At 40.4% G+C, this 24,917-nt stretch overlaps 1 protein-coding gene across 3 annotated transcripts; it reads left to right on the top strand.

Annotated features, from left to right (window-relative positions):
* The first annotated feature begins 79 nt into the window (after window positions 1–79).
* On the top strand, window positions 80–24,501 carry ABHD17B (abhydrolase domain containing 17B, depalmitoylase). 3 transcript variants are annotated; one of them, XM_030004773.2, is made up of 4 exons: window positions 80–405; window positions 6,806–7,280; window positions 17,279–17,458; window positions 18,375–24,501. In XM_030004773.2, the coding sequence occupies exons 2-4, from the start codon at window positions 6,814–6,816 to the stop codon at window positions 18,592–18,594; spliced, it is 867 nt and encodes a 288-aa protein (XP_029860633.1). In that variant the 5' UTR covers window positions 80–405; window positions 6,806–6,813; the 3' UTR covers window positions 18,595–24,501. The 3 variants fall into 3 exon arrangements, with proteins under 3 accessions (XP_029860633.1, XP_029860634.1, XP_040976826.1); XM_030004774.2 differs by lacking the exon at window positions 80–405 and adding an exon at window positions 848–1,038; XM_041120892.1 differs by lacking the exon at window positions 80–405 and adding an exon at window positions 1,107–1,600.
* The last annotated feature ends 416 nt before the right edge of the window (window positions 24,502–24,917 follow it).

Genomic DNA, 24,917 nt, shown 5'->3' with positions numbered 1-24,917 from the left:
CGGAGCCTCAGTGGCCGGAGCGGCGCTGCGGACTGCGCCCCCATTGGTGCGCTGCGGCCTGCGGCCGGTCCCGCCCCGCCCCGCCCCGCCGTTCCTTCGGCCGCTCCGGCAGCCGCTCGATCCGATGCAGTCGCTCGGCGAGGCGAGGCCGCCGCCGCTTCTCCTCCCGTAGGCCGCGCGGAGAGCAGCTCTCCAGGGGCCGCGCGTTCTCTGCCGCGGAGGGCGGCTGCGGAGCTGCGGGCGCCGACCGGGGGCCGGGGCGCTGACAGCCGCCCGCCGCCGCCGCGCCGTTACTCAGCACAACCGGCACCCCTCCCCCGCCGGCCCGGCGTTCGAGCGGCGGCAGTTGGGGAAGCGCGGGGCCGCGCGCGCCGCCGCCGCCGCCGCGCGGAGCGCCCGGTGCAGGTAGGGGCTCCCCTCCCTTCCCCCCCCCCCCCCCCCCCCCCCCCCCGCGGCAGCGGCGGGGCCGGGGCGGGCGAGTTGCGGTGATGGGGGGGGGTGGTGGGGAAGCAGCCGGGGCGGCCCCGGCTGGGCGCCGGCGGCGGGGTGGCGGGTCGAGGATCCGCCCCGCCGGCTGTGGCGGCGAGCTGACCCCTCGGCAGGCCTGGCCGTTTTCTCTGCACCTGCCCCCCCCGCCGCCCTTCTCCCCCCGCTCCGGGGCTGCGGCGTGGGGCGGGAGGGAGGGCCGCGGCAGGCACCGGCTTTCCCTCGGCGAGGGAGGCGGCAGTTCGGCTCTCCGACCCGAACCGGGCAAGGGCGGGGGGGGGGGGGGGGTTGGCGGCGGCCCCCCCCGCCCGCCTGCCTCCCGTCTGCGGGCTCGGGGGCCTCTGCCCCGCCGCCCGGGGTGCTGCGGGCGGGCCGCGGACGCCTTTGTTCGGGAAAAGCTGGCGCTCCGGCTGTGGAAACGCGTGTGAAGCTCCGGCTCGTAGCGGGTCTAAACGGCGCCTCCGCGCCGGTGTTGCTGACGGACTTCTGCGAAGTCCTCTTCAGGTGGGGACACCTGAAGAGCTCACTTAATTCTCGCGAGCCTGATTTGAGGTACCTCTTCAGCTTCTGCTGTTGGCGACGGGGGGGTGGGAGTGGCGCCGGCCTTAAAATCGCTCTCGGATATTACTAATTTAAAAGCTTAAAGTATTTGCCCAGAAGGCAGCGAGGAAAAAAAACCAGAGGACTGCAGAAGCCCAGGCGGTGCCACCGGAACGCAGGCCGGCTTCAAGAGCGTCGCCGCCTGTCAGAGCTCGGCTGAGCGGTGCAGTGAAGCACCGGGCTGGCGCGGCCGCGAAGCGGGACAAGGGGTCTCCAGCGCCGGGCCGGGCGCAGGCGGCTTCAGCGGGGCAGCTCCGTGGAGCCGAGTCTTGCTGGGAGCGTGCAAAACATGGTGTAATCCGGCTTAATCCCGCAGTTGTCTGCCTGGGACCTTTCGCGGGTCGGTTTGATCTTCGGCCGAGGAGGGAGGGCGAGATGTTTCGCTTGGCGTTCCCTGTGTTCCCTTTCTCTTTTCAGCCGTACCGTTGGGTTTTGAGGTATACAAAGTAACCAGCAGCAGCGGGTCACTATCTGCAAGTTAAGCTTTATAAGACTGCTAGAACTCGTGACACGGGTAAAGCTGTTTATTTCTTTAAAAATCGCACTAACCAAAATGAAGTTTTGGTCCCGCTGGGCTTCTCTGTTTTTATGTAGGTTTCTTTGCTCTTTGAAAACTACCCTAAAGAGTTCCTTCACGGTATTTCTTGGTGTGGCTTTTTCATTATTGAACAGACTTCCTCCGTGTTCTTTTCCGGACCTACTGTTTATTCTTTCATAATAATTCTGTTAGTTTAAAACCTTTTATATAATACTTAATCAGACACTGATGATTTTTTTTTTCCCCCACTAAACATTTTGTTGCTTTAACTGTTGAAGTAGTTGGAGGATGTTCATACCCTTCTCTTCCATTTTTAATACAATGCAGATGTTGAAATAAAGACAAGTGCTTCAGTAGTGGCTTGAACTCGAGTTTTCATTGCGTTGTGCTCAATGAAAAAAGGTGAGGGAAACTACTTTAGAGGTTCTTATTTCAGCAGTATATAATGAAAAATAATGATTTAAAACAAAACAAAAAAACAACACCTAACCAACCGCACCAAAAAAACCCCAACAATTTGAATATCTTGCCTGTTACAGTTAGAGCACCACTAAAATTTACAAACCAGCAGCTGTATTTACGAGTTTGACTTTGTTCTTGTGATTAGTTCCTATGAAATAGGTAATTTGATTTAAATACACAATTAGAATAATTTATATTTAATGTAAATATAAGATTTCTAGATAAGTGTTTGTAAGTGTTGGGCTTTTGAGGCTAATACATAGTGAAATGCTCAAAGATGTGAATAAAAGGAGCCACTCTGTTGTTATGATTTGCAGAGGGAGGAGGACGGGAATAATTGCTTACACGGAAGAACTACATTTGTGTTATCCTAGGAATTGCAAGATAAATATTTGAGGTGTTCTTTCAGACTAGATAGACTTTCCCCCCCTCTTCTGTCAGCCTTAATGAAAAGGGTAATTGCCAAAGGCTGGATTGAAATTACTGCCTGTGGGCAGTTTTACATTTGTCACTTTCTATGTTACTTTTTTATTCATAAGAGAGTTAAAGAGATAAATATGATAAAATGATCTGGCCTTCCTTTTAAAAGCTATCCCAGAAGGAGTGGGTGATGCCACTTGGGTCTGGTTTATTTTTTAGCCTTTCTTGGTGCAATAGTAGGTTTAGCACTTTTTCCACAGTTTCTTCCACAGAATTTTCCTACTTAATTTATATGAAAAATGCAGTATAATTTTAAAGGAGACAAATATTTCTCTTATTATGTTCTTTCTCTTGCTAGTAATTTTACCAGCATTAGGAGCTGTGTTTGCAGAACAGCACTGGCTTCTTTTAGCAGTACTGAAATGACAAATAGAAGGTGAAATAGTCATGTTGTTGGGATGTGTTGATCTCTGTGTCTGATGATGCTACTGTAATGAGCACAGAGATTTACATCATACATGCTCAGAAGGTGTTAGACTATAACTCAGGTATTCACAACATATCTTAGGCAAATGAGTCCCATTAAAGTTATTCATCTGTACTTGTGGAACTGTATGCTTAAGGTAATTTGTGGTCAGTGTTGGTTTTGCCCCAGTTTCAGTAAGAGTCCAGAAAAAGCATACATCAAGCCCATTTGTTATTAGAGTGACTATTTTAAATGCAACTTCACTTGCGATACCTTGTTCACTTTCCATAAATTATATTTTAGACTTAATAAAATAATTGGTCTCTTCAGGCTGTTTATCTCTGAATCTTTTACCAAGGGTGGGTGATGCTAAATGAAGGGGGTTTTGTGACTTTTCTTTTCATTTTTACCATAATAATTTCTGGCTGGATGAATCATTAGAAAATCATGTTACATGTTTTCTAACATTAAGGACACTAAAAAAAACACTAATGGGGGGTAGCATTAAGTTTAATCCCTCATTGAAGTATCTGAGCAGTATACCTTTTGAGGAGAGAGAATGCCTGTTTAGTTGAAGTTAAATTATGACATCTGGTGGATAACTACTAGGCTGAAATGCCAATTCAGTTGAACTTTTAAACAGTGATATCAGAATTACTCTGTACACCCTGGGGACACTCTCACATCCTGGTTCCATTCCAGATCCGGAGCTTAAGAACACACTCATGTGAATACAATGAATGACAAACCAGTTCCAGTATAATGGAAACATTGTTTGCATTTAGTTAAAGGTATCCTCCTGAGGGAGTTCAGTAGGTGTTTTGTCAGATTTGTTCAGTTAGTGATGCTAGGGAGCTGCTGTTTTGCTTGGGTCTTCTGAGTGAAGAAAGTATTCGTTTTAAAGGAAGGAGTTGTTGCTAGCTGTGATTTAGATGGAGAACAACTGTGGAATCAGAATCTTTAGTTTCAGTAGACAGTTTCCATTGGATTAAATGAGCATTATATGAAGTCTAATTACAGTCTAGTATAGGGGAGAAATAATACTTTAGCCATGGTCTTCAGCATAAGTTATTTGCCATATGTGGCAACAGCCCATTTTTAGCACATTTAAGCTATCTTGAGGCACACTACCACCTCAGCTGATTAACTGTGGTTACTCCAGTACTGCCCTGTGTGTGAATTCCACAGGCCAGCTTCCAGTCTTCTGAAATGACTTTGACAAATAGCAAATATTTTCTGAGTGAGATCATATTTGTAGTGTTGCTGGGCTGTTTATAGTTATAAATAATGTAAACTCTTGTTTTAATTCTTTCTGATAAGTGGAGTGAGAAGCAAGTAAGAAATTCTGTAGTTATTGTCATAAGCTGGAATAGAGTGCAATCTGCTGTTCCTGGGCAGAACAGGCTATTTATACCTCACTTTTGGAGGTATGTATTCTTCTAAATTTTTCCACATAAAATAATATTCCCCCTTTCCCCCGAATAAGTTGTGGCATCTAGCTTTGGCCTTCAGCTTTACTGAAAAGGTGGGAAAACTGACTCAGAAAAGATAGGTTTAATAGTGTCTGACAGAAGTGTGGTTGAATGCTGGGTCATAAGCACTTCTTGCAAAAAAAGCCTGTTGAGACATCACAGCAGTTTCTCTGGGCTGTGAATGTGAACAAAGCAAGCTGTAAAAGAATTAAAGAAGGGAAAAAAAGTATTGAGTTTTCCCTGTGCATAAAGCAGCCCAAGCCTTTTGCCCATCGCTAAGACCTCTTCCATAGAGGTCTTCCACTTCTTGTCCTACTTGCAGGTTAAAATTAAAATTAATGGCCAAATAACCTCACCTGACAGGGAGCAGATGAGCTACTCCATATTGGAGTGACTACTTGTGCTGATTACATAAATACATGAGGTTGTTGTTTCGTTCGCTGGCAGAAATATGGTCATTTATTGTGGATCTTCATTTAAGAGACAATCTACCTTCGCTGGCAGAAATATGGTCATTTATTGTGGATCTTCATTTAAGAGACAATCTACCTTTTTATGGGAAGTGACCAGTACACCCTTCCTGCCATCTCCTCTAAATTGGTAGTGTTGGTCACCCATATCTAAGAGCCTGTGATTTCTCTCTATTCTGAAGAAAACCAGAGTCTCAGGGTGAAAGCACTTGGCTGTAGCAGCCTTGGCAAAAAAAATGGGGTTTTGCGCCCTATAAAAAGGAGTATTATTCCAAGAATGCTCATGCTGTTTATCGGACTGTCTTGCTGTGCTTGTGTTTGCTACTCTGCAAGTATACTCTGTGTAACATTATATTCAGTATGCATTCATACTCTACCACAGGGAAGAGACCATTCACGCATCCAAAATACAGATAGCTGTTCTGTGATGTATATTCAACAGTTCTTACAGCAGTGTCCTTGAAGCTTTTTTGAAGAGAGAGTTATACAGGCATGAAAACTATGCTTGTTACAAGTTAGAGGACAAACTTTGAAATATGATCTAAATATCACCAGGTATTATAGTTAGCAGTAAGATTTTATTGTTGGATTACCCAAGTATTTCTGAAATAACATGGGACTGTGGACATCAGAAACCAGCTTGTTTTGTTCCCATTTGTAAACTTGGATCTAGCAGTCAAAGCTGGTACATGAAACTGTAAGAGTGTTACTGTTCGCAGTGACCTGGCAGGAACTGAGCTTGAGACCTGTAGGTAGATTTGGGATGGAGAAGTTGTTTAAGTTGAGGTGAAATGTGAGATGCCTCAACACAAGGGAAGTAGTATACATGCTTATCTTAGGTGTGCTGGTTTCTAGCAGGGCTCGTGGTAGATTTCATCACTCTTCCTACCTCTGAGAAAAAGTATTGTCACAGCAAAGGATTTTTTTTCCCCCTTCCTTCTTGCTGCTGTAAATTAAGATGACACAATGCCTGCTTTTCAGGGCAACTATATCTTTACCTAGCTTGCTTTAGGTGTATGTGTGTTTACTTTTTTTTTTCTCCCCCACTCTGTTAACCAATGCTTTGAATTGGTAGTATAGATTATATTGATTTGCCAAATATCTGTGATGGAGCATTTGGTTTGGGATGGTTTTGTTAAAGCACAGAATAAAAATAGTCATATCACGAATATAATCCCAATTCCTATGTGCAATACAGGAAACCTTAGCTAATAATTTCTTTGAAGGGTTTCAAAACATTTATGTGGATTTATGTGCTCAGCCAGTATGTGGAGCAAGGAAGAATTTGTGGCTGGATTTTAGCGTACAGATGGTCTACAGTGTTTGCTAAGCCAGCAGAAGCATCTTGGTTTGCCTTCTAAGTTTTGACCCTCATGCACCTTTCATACTGCTGAAACCGCTTGCAGGAGCGCATAACTCATGACTGCAATACATATTCTCCATATTTCGGAAACGCTGTAGTGATTTTTGGCTGCAGAGGTTTGCATAGCCTTGGTATCCTGCAAATGCTGCAACATATTTTAATCGTTCTTTTTAACATGTACACTTCTTTTAGTGGCTTAAGATGAGGGACTTCATTTCCTCCGAAGAAACTCAAACTCATACTTGTTCTCTCCTGGGTAATCATATTTTAGTTTTAATATCTGGCAGAGCTTTAGAGTCATCGCTTTTTTTTAATAATATGCTCATTCTAAAGTAGCTAATAATATCAAATAAGCTATTATATAGAAATTCACATGTATATATTTAAATCTACATTTGTTAAATGTTTCCACTAAAATTATGTATTATTTTCTGGAGAGGTTATGTTTGTGTTTTCCATGAGTTTCTTTTTGATTTTTTGTGTAAGATTGTAACTAGAAACTGATACCATTCTCTCTTCCTGTTTCAGACTAGAAGATGAATAATCTTTCCTTTAGTGAACTGTGTTGCCTGTTCTGTTGTCCACCATGCCCAGGGAAAATTGCCTCCAAACTGGCATTCCTACCTCCTGATCCCACGTACACACTGATGTGCGATGAGAGTGGTAGTCGCTGGACTTTACATCTCTCAGAGAGAGCAGACTGGCAATATTCTTCTAGAGAAAAAGATGCCATTGAGTGCTTCATGACTAGAACAAGTAAAGGTAACAGGATTGCCTGTATGTTTGTGCGTTGCTCACCTAACGCCAAGTATACTTTGCTCTTCTCACATGGAAATGCTGTTGACCTGGGTCAGATGAGTAGCTTTTACATAGGACTGGGTTCACGGATTAATTGCAACATATTCTCATATGATTATTCTGGATATGGTGCAAGTTCTGGGAAGCCAACAGAGAAGAATCTGTATGCTGACATTGATGCTGCTTGGGTGGCTCTTAGGACAAGGTAAGACATTAGTTGCCAATTTTCTTTTACAGCGTGCTTTTCAAATGGTTGTACTTAATCTGCATTGGTAGTTTAAACAGAAATGCTGTATTTTAGGATTAATTGATTCATATCCAAGCTGATTGGTGGTGCATTATGCTGAAGGCATTGTCAGTATTGAGCAAGATCAGTATCTAGTCCTGATATACTAGAAAATTTGAAATGGGGTGAAATTTAATAAGGTATGTTTCAGTCTTGAATGATTAGAAGATAATCCTTATTGTCAGATTTTGGAATCTTCTCAGCTGGATATCTCAGAAGATAGGAAGAACCTATAATAATTGATTCCCCAGTAACTGAGCCACTGGTGTGATGTGGGTGAGAAAATGCAGGTTGTTTTTTCAGATAATTTCATCAACTACTTTTTTTGTAGGGAGGGACAATGGAAAAGCTGCTATAAGAGAACATGGTGAGACTGTTTGGACTTCTGTGTGGTGTTCAGACCACCTTTGTTTCAGAATTCAGACCAGCAGCTACAGCATTTCCAAAGATAGCTTTCTATATAAAACAAGAAGATGTTTTTATCTTTGCAAAATATGATGTGTGGGAAAGGTTGTAATTGATCTGTGTAAATACATTATGATGGGAACAAAAACTAGGAATTTGAACCGGTGGTGTTATCTCAAATAGATTAAAACTGGACAAGATTAAAAAAAACAAATTGGAAGGATGTTGTTTCAACAATTTCTGTGTTCTAAGCCTCTGGTTTTAGGGAGATAAAATAGTAAGATGAAAGACTCTGGAGGCATTCTCTGATACAGGTAAGAATCCTAGGCACCAAGTAAACACAGTATTGAATACCCGTTTGTTAAATTTGGAAGCATTTTTCGCTGTGGTTCGTTCCATTTAGAGCAATATTCTTGTGTTACAAGTACCCAAACTACAAAAGGATTATTTTTTGAAATACTTTGTGATCATAAGAATAGATGTTCACCAAAAAAACTCCCATCACATTGTGTATTTTGCACCAAAAATCTGTGAAAAACTGAATTTAATATAGAGCAGCATGTTATGGTTTGATCATTGCAACTTGAGCATACTGTTTAATGATATAATATCAGGGATGTGACTTAGTGTAAGGCCATGTGTAAAGACTCTTTAACTCCTGGAGCCTGGTAGTTGTTGCAGTGAATTTAGAACTTGATCCATGTAATATTAACTATTTTCCTATTTCTTTGGAGTGGATTATCATTTTTTCAGTGTTTTAAATACACATTGTCTTGCAATTTTTTTACGTTATAACAAAGGTGTGATACTTCTTTTTAAAGAAGCATACTTTATTCATACTAAAATAGGGGGAATGCTTATTATCATAAACCTCATACAACTGCAGGGGACAGGTATTCAGCCTCACATATCCAAAACCATGTGTACCATGTTGTTAGATTAGGTTTTGGCATTTCTTCTGATTACAGTGGAAAGCTGAGATATAACTAGACATCCGTTCTGTAAGCCAAGAGCTGCAACAGGTGCACTGGTGACTGTGGTTTGTAGTTGATTGGTGATCTGGAAGTTAGCCATTTGGTGAAATACCCAGTAACATTGACCAAAAACATAACATGGTTTGTGAACAATGTGGAAGACAGCCTGAGTTCTTTAAATGTACCAGAAAATGGAAGAGAACTAGATGGTGAAACTTAATCATTTGTTTATCTCAGTTTTATGAACTAATTTGTAATTATTGTCTCTTCCTCCCCCTGATGAATTTCTGATTGAAAACTTAAAAGAAAATGTGACCGCAACTTGAATTCTCACCTCCATTCTTGAACAATGCATAGTTTATCTTCCCTAGTCAAATAGGATTGTTCATTATAATATCATATCTGAACATGCCCTTTGCTGAACAGACATTGTTGGGGGGAACTCTAAATACATACTACATCTATCTGCTTTTCCCTCTTCCATTCAGGAATGACCTCAGCTCAGTTCCATTTGCTGTCTGCATTTATTTTTTTGTGTCAAAAGCTCCTTTAGAAATACATAATTCTGTAGAGCTTGGATTGGTCTGCCCGAATTGTGGATTTCACAAACGTGAACTGAATTTTTTCCGTTGCTTAAAAAGTGGTTGGTATTACTAGTTTCCACTGTGGTACTTTCAGCAGCTTTCCAATTGGCAGACCTGGTCTTGCCCTTGTATCAGAATGTTGAATGTAGCAGGGAGAAGTTGAGTACGTGACTCTGGATATACTGGCTCACATACTTTGGTTACCAGTCCATGGTATTCTCTTGAGCTCTGAGACAGTGTTAAGCTGTGTTTAAATACTTGATGAATATCTGGACCAAAATGGAGCCTTTGAGCAGTTGCTGCAGCATTGATTCACTTTTCTAGCATAGCCTGTTCCGTCTGTTACACCGGCACCATCATTAACATTTTATAGTGTAAGTGTTCTGCAAAAACAAATTCATTCAGTGGATTGTTTGCAGGATAGATGTAAGTATAGCTCTAACTCCTTTGAAATGCATGTTGATGGAAGGAGAGAAGAAAGGGATCCTAGACTTTTAAACTGTGCCTCACAGTTTGTGATGGGACAAAGAAGAATGGAGAAATTACCTGTGTTGGAGGTTGATCACAGCCACCCACAGCTCCCTGCATTCCTTGTTCTGAGAAACAGTATCACAGAACCCAGCATTAAAAGGTGTTTCTGGGGTAATTGAAATGCCTATGTGGACTTCATTCTACAGTCAACACAGCTGCTTGTGGTAGAGATGTGTTAGTGTGTTAAGTTTTATATCTTGGAACGACAATCCAGATGGTCATCTGCAAATTGGCACAACTGTCCAGTGGGGACTGGACACCTAGGGTGAAGCAGTCTGGAACTGGTACTGAGGGTGATGGTGAGGTTGGTCCAACACCACTTTCTTCAAAGTGGTTGTTGTAAGGATGTGTGAATGTTACCATTCATGTAAATGAATACAGAAAGCTGATTTGGCAGCAGATGAGAAGAGGTAAACAGCAGATGCAGATTCTGAATTATGTCCCTATTCTTTACCTGCTTTGAGTATTTTAACAGGAAGCAGTAGCTGTCCATGTGGATGCTGACTGTGGAAGAAGGCAAGGTGATGCGCTGCCATCATGTTTGGGAAAGTTGCACATTATTGCATATTCATGTGCATGGGACTACATAAAAGCTGCAAGTGAGGACATTCTTTTTTCTGTCTGTCATAGCTACAAAGTGTTGAAATGCCAGTAGTCATTTTGGGATACGCCTATTTTCTGCTGGGCTGGTCTTTGAAGGACTTTGATGACACCCTAGCAAGGGTGGAAAGGTTTAACCAGCCCCAGGCAAATGCAGGGCAAGTGGTGCTCATTCAGAAACCTGAAGACTTGTTGGAGTTGCCTCATGACTAGATTCACCTTTAAGAAGCCAAAGAGCCTTTTCACTGTTGCTTATCATGGACTGTATAATAATTGAAAAATTGAAGGGTAGATCTCACCATCAGCCTGGTATGTCAAAGTGGACTGCATGTCCATAATTTGAACAGCCAAATATAGGAATAATATCAAATCTGTTTGGATATTGGCTGAAAGTGTTCTTTTGAGAATTCACAAATTAGGGGGGTGTTTTCATTCAAAAGTTGGGGGGGTGGTGCTAGAAGATGAGGTGCCTTAACTTTGAATATTTGGAGAGAAATTGAGCTTTTACTTAAATTGGTGGGGAAAAGTAGCTCAATTTATCATGAAGAGAAATCTTGCCAATAAAACAAATGTACCAGTAGCATTGTAAGGTTTAGAAAATGCTAAACCATCATGAGAGGCAGAGGAGGTGCAGTTCGTTGATTACGACATTTGTGGTCAATGGGCTTGTCTCTCATAAAACATAGTTCCCTTTTATTCTAGCGTGGCGGGTTGACCCTGGCTGGACGCCAGGTGCCCATCAAAGCTGTTCTTTCACTCCCCCCTCCTCAGCTGGACAGAGGAGAGAAAATATAACAAAGGGCTTGTGGGTTGAGATAAGGACAGGAGAGATCACTCACCAGTCACTGTCATGGGCAAAACAGACTCAGCTTTGGAAAATTAACTCAATTTATTGCCAATCAACCAGAGTAGGGTAATGAGAAATAAAACCAAATCTCAGAACACCTTCACTCCACCCCTCCCTTCTTCCCGGGCGCAGCTTCACTCCTGGATTCTCTACCTAACCCCCGCAGTGGCGCATGGGGACAGGGAATGGGGGTTACGCTCAGTTCATCACACATTATCTCTGCTGTTACATCCTCCTCAGAGGCAGGACTCATCACACTCTTCCCCTGCTCAAGCGTGGGCTCCTCTCTCCACAGATCCACAGGTCCTGCCATGAGCCTGCTCCAGCACGGGCTTCCCACAGGGTCACAGCCTCCTTCGGGAACCCACCTGCTCTGGCGTGGGGTCCTCCCCGGGCTGCAGGTGGATATCTGCTCCACCGTGGACCTCCATGGGCTGCAGGGGGACAGCCTGCCTCACCATGGTCTTCCCCACGGGCTGCAGGGGAATCTCTGCTCCAGCACCTGGAGCACCTCCTCCCCCTCCTTCTTCACTGACCTGGGGGTCTGCAGGGCTGTTTCTCTCACATCTTCTCACTCCTCTCTCCAGCTGCAGTTTCTGTGTGCCCTGCAAGTTTTTTTCCTTCTTAGATATGTTATCACAGAGGTGCTACCACTATCGCTGATGGGCTCGGCCTTGGCCGGCGGCAGGTCCGTCTTAGAGCCGGCTGGCATTGGCTCTGTCGGACACAGGGGAAGCTTCTGGCAGCTTCTCACAGAAGCCACCCCTGTAACCCACCCCTCCCACCCCCCCAAAACCTTGCCACACAAAGCCAATACATCTAGCAATGAGACATGTTGTATACACAAGAAGGGGAGTGTGCATCTGAGTTGAGGAAGAGCTGTACGCTTATGAATTTTATTCATGGCCTGGAATGTTGATAGTTAAAGGTGTGGAGGATGTTCATGCCCTTCATGTTCTGCAATTTGCAGCTGTAATTTCATGTGTTATGTGCATGGTGACAAAAGGTTCTGAAATGTGCATTGAAAATTCCCTCAGGATGTTCCCCCTTGTTCCATGTGCCTCAAGCACTGCTGTCAGTTAGTTAAATGCATGTGTTACAACAGCTTCACAAACAGCAGCCTCACTAGAGCATCTATTGCACCTCTTCCTTAGTGTGAGCCTGAGAGATACTATTGAAAATGTACCCTTATAAGGTTTATGTTACTGATACTTTATTTTATTATTGTAAAGTGAGCAAGTCTTCTAGATTAAAAGCAGTAGTTCAGAACTAAAAAGATAAATTGCTTTCTCTCTCCCTTAGGTATATCAAGGGCAAAATGGCAGGTACTCGTAAGAGCCTGGAAGTATAGTATGGTAATTTCAGCTGGTATTTTATTGTTAAAGGGAACTGAAGCTTAAAAAAAAAACCCAAACCAAAACCCACTCGTTACAGCCAGACATGCATTTTGTAGTTTGCATATTGCATGTCATGGTAATGTGATGTATATCCAATGAAAGTATATAATATGATGAATATCCAATGTAAGTGATGTACATCCAATTAAAGTGTTCAAGGTAAGGTCAGACAGGGCTCTGAGCAACCTGGTGAGTGAAAGAGGTCCCTGCCTGTGGCAGGGGGCTGGACTAGATCATCTTCCAACCCAGACTGTTCTATGATTCTATAACAAGAAAAAAAAGGAGGGAGGGGCGGAAAAGAGGTGGACTGCCACTAAGATAAGTGTTTAGTAAAGGTCTTGTTACAGAGACAGAAATATAAAGGAAACAGTGAAAGAGTTTGTGCTACAGCACATTGTAAAAGTTTGTCACAAAGGGAAAAAAATATTTCATTGCTGTTTAGCAGTTCATCTTTTCCTGCCAGAAGCTGAAAAGATCAGGCAGGAGTGTTCAGGGTTGCGTCTCTGACAAGAGACCAGCTATCATCTGATGAGCATATGTAGGCTCACAGAAGAGCATACTGGCTTTGCTAATCACCCTGTGTTAGCTTGGGCCCTGATTCTAGGGAGTGGGCTGATGCTACAGTTACAACAATTTATTGGCTTGCTCCTTCCTTTAACCCACCAGTGGCATGTCATTTCTTGCCTGGCCCTGAAGACAGCCAGCACAAAGGAGCAGAAAAGTAGTTGCTCCCCTTCTCCCAGAAGAGATTAGTTTAGTTTCCTAAACTAGTTGGTGAAGCCCAATGAAGGGCAACATGTCACTGAAGATGCAAACAGGAAAGTGGTTCTCTCCTGTTCTGTAATAGCTTAGCTTTGTAGTGACATTAACCTGTACCTTTAGCGTGGTGATAGGGCAGAAGTTCGTGAGTGCTCAGCCACTCTGTGTGGATGCTTCCACATCAACAGACATATGTTTAGTTCTAAGTAAAAACTGCTCTTCAAGTTCCATGTGCTTTCCAGGCATGTAGCCCTTAGGTGCATGAACATAAAGGATGAATCGGGTGTTAAAAGAATTGAAATCTCAGTTACTGTGGGAAGGTGAAAAACGTTGTGGGCAGCCTTTGAACTGCGGAAAGTATCTATCTAAATTTCATGCCAGATTCAGTCCAGAATAACTTGTCCCTGAGGAAGAGTGCTTTCTCTGAGAAGGTACATCTATGCACAGCTACTTTTAAGATTTTGTGCCAAGGTCCCTTCTGGTGATTATGGCTTAAAACAAAACCAAAACACATAAACCTCCCCCATTACCAGGACCAACAAACTGAAGGCCTGTGTATTCTGATACAAGTTATCTAAGATCACTTGTGTAGACAGTAGTGTTTACATTACTCCTATAATCAACATAATGAGCTTTCAAAGCTATCAACAGTTTTTACAGCATGTCTTTGAGCTCTTGTCACCAGAACAGCTACTTACCGCACATGGCTCTAACTGTCACATTCCCTTTCCTCAGGATGGCCTGTAATTTTAAGGGACTAATTAAGAGAACAATATTACTGCCACTTTTTCTCGATCTGACACTTCCTCATTTGGGAGACCAGGTGTGTAGTCAACTAATGATTTTCTACCAAACTTCTTGGCTTTTACCTGGAGTTTACAGGACTGTCAAAAGGAGGAGTAGACAAATTTTATGACTATGGAACTTACCAACAGTTATCTTTTCAAGAATTCTTCCGTTATAGATTGGGAGGTGATACTTCTGGGAGAGAGGCACTGAAGGACAGTTGGGCTCTTCCTTTTTCCGAAACTTCTCAGAAGCCTGATAAAGAGGAGAGGGGAGACTGGAGACAGACACAGCAGATGCTGTTCTTTGGTTTGCAAGCTTCTTGTTTTGGGGTTTTGTTTTTTGCCTTTTTTTGTTTGTTTGTTTGTCCAAGCCAGAATATTCAAAGTCTGCTTTGAATCACCACTTCTGGTGATTGGCCTCACTATTTCAGCTTCCATACTGCAAAACAAATAGTTTCTGGTGAGTGCTGTGAAGGCAATCTGTTTGGCTGTGGTGGAGAAAGGATTACTTTAATCCAAATATAGTAAATGCTTTTCTTGGATTACTTTTTGTAGCCAATCTTTAGCTATCTTTAGGCTGAAGGATTTGGATTAAAAAATAGCGGGAAGAATAATGAGAAAGAGGAGAATATATGCTCCAAAATGTACTTCTAAGTTTTGCTTTAAATTTCTGTGCAATGGCCTGCATCTTGTAAAACTCAATACCTGAGGAAATGTGAATGTGATAATTTGCTAGGTTTTTTATTTGAAAACTATGTTATGTCATAATTTGCTCTGCAAACTCCATGCCATACTAATGATGCAAAGTGTCAGGTATTAATTTAAACTTTGTTCAAATTATATGAAAGGGATAGAAGGCCATACTGTACTTTCAGAATGGACAAATGGGATTTGACTTACTCTGAATTGGGAGATTAGTTGTAAAAGGATAGGTGCTGGGCTGCTGTCAGGTGTTTCAGAAGAGATACAGAAATAATGAAGACCTTACAATTGTTTCCGTTTCAAAGCTTTAATTCATAGTATTTTTGTGTGTTGGAATTTTGAGAAAATCTTTGTTAATCAGAATGTTTGAATTTTTTTGTTCTCCGAGAACCGTTGTGAGGTGGAGGGCTTGCCTGTAGTTCAAGGCTGATGATTGAGTCTTAGTGTTTTAGAACTCTTAATTTGATTATGATCCTAGAAACTCTTTCTAGGAAATGCTGATAGTAATTAAGTAGTGATGATACAGATAGATTCTATGAATGTATCTGTGCTAATACTTTTACTGCTTTTATGTTTCACTCTAGCAGAACACAATTTAAATAGATGGATAGTTAAATAGACAATGTTAGCTGTGTATAGTGGACTTTAGCCCCAATTTAGAAAGCTTATTGGGGTGTCTAATGAGGTCTGCTAGTGATACTTACATTTCAGTAATACTTAAATGTGATTTTGTTTTTCTTGCCATCTTCCTAATTTTTTTTTTTTTAAATTAACTGTTTATTATGTACGGATGTTACACACAGGACATGTTTTCTGGCTTATTGAAAAGTACTTGTGAGTTTTTGGGTTTTGTTGGTTGGTAATTTAAATGTCTTGGTACATGTGAAACATCTTTTTTCCTAATGTTCCTGATTTTGAGGCTTTTGGACTTTACTGATTTTAGTATATAGTGACCTATACAGTTGTTTAGCCATATTTATAAGGTACTGGACAATTTTTCATTACCTCTGTTTCACTGGCTTTACTGGAGGTATGCAAAATGTACTGATTTGGTAACTCCTTTGTAGGTATGGGTGTTGTTACCTAGCTTTGACAGGAAAGGTGCATTCATTTATTGTTGAAGAGGTAATGGTTGCACTTCACTTCAACTATAGATAGTTGATTGTCAGTCCTTTTAGGATTATAGTCATAGTCAGTTGGCAAACATTACACTTGCCTCATGCTGTTCCATATTGGTGTTAGGCGAGTCTGCTCTAACTTGGAAAGCTGAACAAGTTTCTGATAATACACAAGAACAATGTTTGATTTTTTTGTTTGTTTGTTTTTTTGTAATGCAATGCAGTATCTCTTCCTATTTAAGGTACTTCCTTTCCCACATAAGTTAAACAAAGGTACTCAGATAAATATAATTTCCAGTCTGAACCTGTACTAAGAGTACTTTGTTGGTATAGATCAGTGTATCAGCAGCTCACTTCTGCCATGGGCATAGTTCTTGCCAGCATAACATTCTGTTTAGAGGCTTTTCCACTGTTACTTGGGAGCCAGCTGCTCATTGTATCCACAGTAATGCAAAAACATATGTTAGATCTGACTTGTGTAAGTGTTAACTAGATGTTTCATGACTCTCTTGTTTACCTCAGTTAATTACAGGAAAAAAAAAATGAGTGTTTTCAGCTTACTAGGAGGGAGACTTTGACTTAATTTTGTAGTGCTTGTTGGGCTGTGGGTTAGGCTGGGTATTCCCCTTGCTAGCTTGCATGTCAAACCAACCATGATAAGAAAGAAGAATCTCAGCTACTACATAGAGTGCATAGCATACTCTTCAGACCACTGTCTGTGTGGGCATGCTTTAGGTCCCACTAAATTGCTGAGCAATGTTACCAGCTTGCAGTTTTTATCAGGTATCAGAAGAGTGAAGCCAACCAAATTTTTGCAGATTTGACTATGCTCTACTTGATAACCGTAGAGCTAGGAAGGCTCTAATCAGTTTTCTGTTGTAGGTCCACTAGAGCTACCAGTAAAGGCTTTCAGCTAGTATACAAGTCACAACTGCATTCGCAAATCCATATTTAAAAAAAACCAAACATACTTCAGTATCATTCAGGCTTAAGGCAAAAAAATTACTGCAAATACAGAGTAAATAATTGTCCCTTTAAGTCAGGTGTGTTATAGAATATACTTGCTTGTTCTTCTACCAGCTCCTGTTTCATAGTTTATACTCTTCAGGAAATTTTTGTCTTCAGAAATGCCTTTTTTTGCCTTGCTGTGTAGTTGCAGTTTTGTCTGTTTCTCTTTATATACCAGTTTTGTTAACATTTTTAATTTTCTAGGTACGGAATCCGCCCTGAAAATGTGATTATATATGGCCAGAGTATAGGAACAGTACCATCTGTGGATCTTGCTGCTAGGTATGAAAGTGCTGCTGTAATTCTTCATTCTCCACTGACCTCAGGAATGCGAGTAGCTTTTCCTGATACGAAGAAGACCTATTGCTTTGATGCATTCCCAAAGTAAGTTGTAGGATTTTTTTATTCTACATACATTTTTCTCTATTACAGAAGTTTTAGACAAGGGCAACAAGTAATACGGCAAATTCTCTAAAATTTCTTTCAAAGGTTTAAAAAAACAGTTGGAGAAAAATCAGAGTGAATAATAACAAGGAGGAACATTTTATCTGAAGGAGTTTACAGAACTTTGTAAATCTAGGTTTTTCACATCTCTGATCATTTCAGTGGGTCTGGAATGTTAATGTGAAATCTATTAAAGAAGTGATTAGTTTTCCTATATGTAACCCCTAATTCCACTAATTCTAACAAGCAGTTCTAGTCCAGTGAATTGTTAATCTGGGTAACTGAACAAAGTCTTTTGCGTATTTCTGTAAGTAGCAAAGGCTGGAAAACTAAGTAGACCTTAACTGAAGAAAATTTCTGTCATGTATTTCAGAACTGTGCCACTAGTTGGCCCTTACAAACTGGTACACTTGTCTCAAAGAATTCTATTTTGAGCATCTAACTTCAAAGACTTTTTTTCCTCAAAGATGGTCAAACTTTAAATGCTAAAATTCTTTCACTTCTGACAAGCACTTTTTTTACTGAAAAACTGAGGTAATATTTTCATCAGTCCAGTGACTTTGATTTTTTTTTTTTTAAGTGAATGTGGTAATGAATACCACTTTTAGATGGATTGCTCTGTTATCCAATCCTAATAGTTTCCAGTAGTTTTTTTTCCTTTCTGTGTGGCTCTACATGCACTACTGTAATGGCTTCCAGGGTGTTGATAAGATCTAATTTTCTAATGATTTAAACAACTTCAGAGTTAAATTGTTAAAACTACAATGTGTAATTAAAAAGTGAAATTAACAGTCTGGTCCTTCAAAAAGATTTAATAAAGCTCACTGTGTTCATAGATACAATCTTTTTCTTACAGCATTGACAAAATTTCTAAAATAACATCTCCTGTGTTAATAATCCATGGGACTGAAGATGAAGTAATTGACTTTTCACATGGCCTAGCATTATTTGAGCGTTGCCAGAGACCTGTAGAACCACTGTGGGTAGAAGGAGCGGGCCATAATGATGTGGAACTCTATGGACAGTACCTTGAAAGGTTAAAACAGTTTGTGTCACAGGAACTGGTGAACTTGTAATTTTCTTTGTATATTTACATGCTTTTGCATTTCACTGCAGAACTGCGCACCTTGATAAATACATAACATAAAACCTGAAAGTTGTGTTTTCAAATCATCCTGGTTGCCTTCATTAAATGTACAGGTAATGATTTGTCAACATAATTAATGAAGGTTTTAATGCCAGTATTATAAACTGGAATTACATGATCATGCAGTCAAGCTTGGAAGTTCATATTACTTTGTGTGAGGTTTTTCTTTTCTTAGATGTACAAAAAAAATCACAAGGAGTACTGTATGAAATTTTAATTATATAAAATCAAATGCTGTAAAAGTTGCCAAATGCTTTAGCATATCAAAAACAAGTTTATAAATATTTTTTAAACATCTCAAAATGTACTGTGACTTACTCTGTTGCACAGGTGTAAATTAAAAACCAGACTTCTAAGCAGTTGTTCTGTAAAAATGTAATAGCCATGAAATTTGAGCAAATACTAATGTATGTAATAAGAATAGACAGTCACTGGAAATGACCCATGCCCTGTTATAGGGGGATGGAGTCAAAATAGATCTGTTTTTCCATATTTTTCATATCTTTTGTGCTTAGTTTACTTTAGTTCTTTTGTTCTTGTGTTGCCCCTTACCTTTCAGGTTAAACAAATTTACCCACTCGTCTTCTCAGCAGTCCTAATCTTGCCAAAATAATGCCACAAGTTATCATTGTTGTAACGTAAACATCACTCACATGATTACTACTTAGGCCACTAAGTACTTCTTTGAAATCGGTAAGACTTTTAGAACCTAGAAGGCTTTGTGGACAACGTAGTTATAAGCATTGATTGTGTAGAGATGCAATATTTCATCAACAGAACCTGAAAGTTCATCCAACTATGTAATAAACAATTTGCAAGTTTGCAGTTATCTGATCAGGCTCTACTTTTGGATGTTTAGTATAAAAGCTTGTTGGTTTTTTGAGTATTGTATGGAAATTTTATTACTCACGCCTGGATGGGGTGGGGGGAGGGGCAAGAAAAGAATGTTGACATATTTCTATTAACTCATAGTAAAATAAACTTTGTAAGTTGCCTTTCCCTTAAATGCATTTTGCGTGAATAAAACTATGAAAAATAAACTTAATTATATGTAGCCTATTTGTAAACAAAGTAATATTCCAACAATACACACTGTGCTTCTAATTTAAAGGCCTTATGTAGTTTAATTGTTCTGCTTGTTTTTTGTGATTGAGACTATTGTATACTTAAATGTAGTTTCAAGTATTGTGAAAACTTTGATTAAGATGTATTGATTAACAGTAAACAATATTGCATAAACTTGCTGTTCTTCCTTTGTTTTTTTAAAAGAAATAGCAACAGTTGCTTGTGATATCAAAAAATAAGCAACTCCCCATTTACTCTATGAAATCTGAGAACTAAAGCAGTAACCCATTGTTACGAATTGTTGGCACATTTCTTTATCAGCAGCTAAGCTACTGTTCTGATCACCCTTCCATCCCCATGCCTTATCTTACTTCTTTCTGCTGTTCAGCATACAGGTTTTCTGCTGCAGAGCTACTTATAAACATTCTTTTGTAATGAATTCAAATTTAGCTTTCTTTGAAATCATCAGTGACTTCTTGCCTTGTGCTCTTTGGTTTGGTAAATGAATAGAAAGAAATTTGAATCTGTTCTCCAGCAATTGGGTTCTTGTTTGTCTTTGTGATCAAGCATGCTTCAGTGTGTTCTGAACTTCAGAGTAGTATTCAGGCACAATAATATTAGACTTAAAGATTTTCATCCTAATCCAAGATTCTGCAATTGGAAGTGTGCTTAAATAGATACGTAACTCAGCTTTATTACATCATACTGTATACACAGTTTGATTTAATCTTCTTACTACCTTCCAGCCACTATCTCTGATTTAGATGGAAATTGTTACCATTACGTATTTAAGTGCTTTCTTTGTGATGAATGAAGTCTGTTTTGAGTGTCCTCTTGAGAAATTCACAAATAAAGAATGCAGAATTGCAGTGGTAAGTGATACAGGCTGGCTGATAGTACTGCACATGGCAGGCAAATGATCAACTGTCATCACAAGAACTATCAGATTGTGCTAGGGAATATTATGGCACCCTGTAGTTGAAAAGACAGAAAAGGTGGCATAGCGGTTTTGCTGCTTTTGTTTGTGTTTTGTTGAAGCAGAACAAAAGGCCTGACTAACAGAGTTTTGTCTTCAGCAGATGCAGCTGTGCTGGATTACACTGGTGAGTAAGGGTTCTGATCTCTTTGGGACCACTTATGCATGGTTAATTATTGCCAGTTTGTTCTGATTTGTATTTTACACCTAGATTTTTCAGATGAGTTGTTTGTTGAAGGAATTAAAATTGGTTTTAGGCACAGCCTAGCTTGTGTTAAGAATCGTATTATAGCAACAAACTTGTTACCGACATAAAGTAACTCTGAACTATTGCAGCTGGGAGGAAAACATTTGATGTGGTGGTTGTCTTGTCCTTAAATCATCATTTTGGTGAATTTGACAATGGGCTGTTGTTTTATGTTATAAATGCAATTGTCTCATGATAAATAAGAGTTGATTCAGCATTCATTAACAAGACAATGTCTGTATTTTAGGGAAAAAGAAAAGAGCATTTTATGAACCACGTGGTCTGATTCCTTCTTTTTTTTTCTTTGAGACAAATATTTGATAGTAAATGTCTTTTTCAGTTCTGGAAACCTTGGCAAATCAACTTTTAAAACGAACTTCATTTATGTAAAATATGAGATCACCTTCTGAAGGTGGGGTCTTTTGGAACATGTTTTGCTGTCTTACATTCCTACACACATTAATGTGTACATTAAAAAAAAACCCCACACCTCCCTCCTCTCTACTGTCTGCTTGTGGCAGCAAAGAATTCTAGTGTATGTTCAATTACCTACTCTTATTGACTGATTTCAAACTTGCTTTTCTTTTTCAAGCTTTTTTTTAGTGAAAAAGAATTTGCATGTTTACTCTTGGGCTCTTTTAATTGGATGACATTGTGCAGCAGGACCAGCTACTTGGTACCTCTTACTATGGAATATTCTAGGTCCTACAGATACAAATTCTTCTCACTATACAGTAGGCATTGTTAATGTATTAAAGAAAAAAATGACAAAAATAGCATTTCTGAACCAGCGGAAAAAGCATCCTGTGTAAGTAGGGGTCTGATCACTTGAAAGCAGCTTTGCAGAAAAAGAGTTGGGCACCCTGCTGGACAAAAAGCCAACCATGAGCCAGCAATGCAACCTTAGAGCAAAGACAACCAACAGTGTCCTGGGCTGCATTAGGCAGAGACTTGCCAGCAGGTCAAGGGAGGTGGTCGTTCCCCTCCACTCACCACTGTGAGCGGAGACACATCTGGAGTGCTGAGTCCAGTTCTGGGCTCTCCAGTGTAAGGAAGATACGGATGTACTGGAGCAAGTCCAGTGCAGGGCCACTGCTACGACTGAAGGACTGGAGCATCCGTCATAGGAAGAGAGATTGAGAGAGCTGGGGCTGTTCAGCCTGGAGAAGAAAAGGTTTGGAGGATCTTTCACCATGTGTGTGAATATCTGATGGAAGGAGGGAGTGGAGGGAGCTAGACTTTCCCCAGTAGTGCCCACTGAGAGGACAAGAGGCAATGAGCACACACTGAAAGACAGGAAATCTGATCTGAATACCAGAAGACAACTTTTTTTTTTATTGTGAGGGTGGTCAAACACTGGAACCAACCGTGGAGGTGCCATCTTTACAGATATTCAGAACCCAGCTGAGCACAGCCCTGAGGAACCTGCTGTAGCTGACCCTGCTCTGAGTACAAGAGTTGGACTAGATGATCTCAAGGGGTCCCTTTCAACCTCAGCCATTCTGTGGTTTTGTGAATTATGGCACGCAAATCCTTTAGATGGTTACCACTACACATATTTTTGTGCCATCACTGTACACCAGCTCAGAAGCGGAGACTATTGAGTTACAAGAATTATCTTAATTTAGTGCTCCCTACTTTTGATGGGTTATTTTTCAGCAACAGAAAGCAACAAAAAGTCTGCTATGGAAAAAGGTCTTTATCTCTTAATCCTGAGACCATCACTGTTTGATGTGCTGTTGCTGAGACTGACTGCAATACCAAAATTTATACCTCAGGCAGTGTCATCAGAGAACATATTGCTACCCTACTACAAAAGGAAGATTGAAAAGCTAGATGTAAAGTATAGGTATGTTCTCCTGAAAAGAGGAAAAATACTTGAAAGATGTCTTAAACATTCTCAAAAGTGGGAATGTTGCATTCACAACTATTATCCTATGTGCTTGGCAAGCAGCAGAGGAGACTGAATGGAGATAGGGTTAGTTTGGGTTGTTTTAATAAAATTAGTTAATAAAGCTTGTTCTACTTCACTTGAATAGTGTTTGTAAAACAAAAATGAAAAGTTGTTTGTATTGTCATTGGGCAGGGGGGTTCATGAGCTACTAACTGTGCATCAGGCTTGCTCCCCTTCACTTAAACAGTTCACATAATATTTGACTGTTTCCAATTGTTAAAAGTTAGTGTGAAAACCCATTGAGCTTAAGTAGCACCAGATTGAAATTTCAGCATGAAATAGTCTTAGAATGCTAACATATGGAACTTCTTAACCAATTTATGTTGAGAGAATACTAATTGTAAAACAGCCATAGAAAGAAACAATGTTTCCCTGTGAAGAAATTCCATTGTATGATGATAATAAATACTATAGTATACTTTCTTCCTTAATTTTTTTTTTTTTTTTTCATGTAAGACCTCTTGCTCGCTCTTTCTGTGAAAGGAAGTAAAATTCTGGTGTATTTCTGATAAAATGGCAAGGAAAATGCTTGAGGATTAAGAGGATAGTGTAAAAGAAATGTTCTTAAAAACTGATTATTCTGCCACCGAGGAAGGGGACAACCTTAAAAAAAGTATCTCAGCATCAACTTTTCCCTAGAGGTATTAGTAAGGTATCTTAGTCTGATAATCTATTTCAAAATAAATAGAAAACCTCAAAAGGGTTTTGTTGCCTAGAAGAGGTTTTGTGGTTGGTAAATGAGGCATTAAACAAATGGTTGTAACTTTAATGTTTCATTTCAAATTTTTTTTGCTTACAGAGGGCAAATAGTTTTCTAACCTTCAGCACTGAAGAGAAGACATGGAAGAGATATTACTGAAGATGAAATAGTCAATTTACCTTCCTATTATGCTAGAAGCTATGCACATCTCAAGTAGGTAGCTGTGCCTTGTCTCCTCCTAGAGCATAGGGTATACCCGTATGAATGGCGTCAGGCTTTCATACTGGGACATTTTTTTTCTTTCAAAACCACAAAGCCACAAACGTTTTTGCCCGAAGTTTTCTTCTGGAGTCAGGTAAATAGTGGATTTACTGTGTTGTTCTAAAACAGAATTACACCAGGTATCCAAATAAGACTGAAGCTAGAACAGCATTTTAAGTAATCTGATCAGTAACTCATCTAGTACCTCAAAGACATGTGACGGCACTGCAAGTCTTTCTCAAGCACATTAAGCATTGCAAAGGTCCTTGGTTGGGCAAGTCACCTCCTTTTAAAGATCACAGTCTAAATACACTTTAAATGTAAAAGAGTTGTAAGCCATCCTAAGGAGAGCAAGGAGATTGTGGACTCAAAATCACCAGCAGCTTTGTTAGAGCATTACTGATTTGGAGTTACATATGTTGCACTGTGATTTTGCCCCAGATCTTCATTAAAATAAGTTTGCTAGGTCCATTTGCTAGATACTGCACAGTACTTGGAACAGAACTGTGCTGGTCACTGGTTTGAAATGTCTTCCCAGGATGGTGCTATTTTGTTATGTTAATGGCGACGTTTTAATTCATTAGAAGCATACTGACAAAAGATTTGGGTAATAAAACCTAAGTGCTGACAAGAGGCATTGTGGTTTTCAGACCTTTCTGCTACCCAAGATGACATGTGATGGTGCTAAATATATAGTTTACTACTTTATTTAGTATTTGGCCAACTCTTTTGTAGCATGCTGTACAAAGATGGGCAAAGTATTGCATGGTTTACTTACCAGAATTCCATTTGCATTGTAATATCAGTTATAGTTAGCAACAAGTTTGAATAAAAGCTGCTACTTGTCAGAGGTTTTGTGGCCACTCCGGTGTAACACAGACCATATGCTTGTAGCCAGAACAGGAAGATAGACAAAGAATACAGTCTTGAAAAATTGTATGAATTCCTGTTCTGCTGTAGTGGTAGAACCCAGCACTCTCAGTTTGCCCATCATAGCATGTGTGTAACAGATAACCTGTCATTTATGATTCCTAAACAAAAGGAATTGA

This window comes from Aquila chrysaetos, chromosome Z, assembly GCF_900496995.4.
Source record: "Aquila chrysaetos chrysaetos chromosome Z, bAquChr1.4, whole genome shotgun sequence".
In the NCBI taxonomy this organism is placed as follows: domain Eukaryota; kingdom Metazoa; phylum Chordata; class Aves; order Accipitriformes; family Accipitridae; genus Aquila; species Aquila chrysaetos.
Note: the sequence above shows the minus strand (reverse complement) of the source record. Positions and strands in the feature narration are given on the sequence as shown.

Bases quoted from the DNA above. Each gene is read 5' to 3' on its own strand.
- ABHD17B (XM_030004773.2), top strand. From the start codon at position 6,814: ATGAATAATCTTTCCTTTAGTGAACTGTGTTGCCTGTTCTGTTGTCCA. The intron at 7,281-17,278 runs GTAAGACATTAG...TTAATTTTCTAG, and splicing joins TGGGTGGCTCTTAGGACAAG to GTACGGAATCCGCCCTGAAA. The intron at 17,459-18,374 runs GTAAGTTGTAGG...TTTTTCTTACAG, and splicing joins TGCTTTGATGCATTCCCAAA to CATTGACAAAATTTCTAAAA.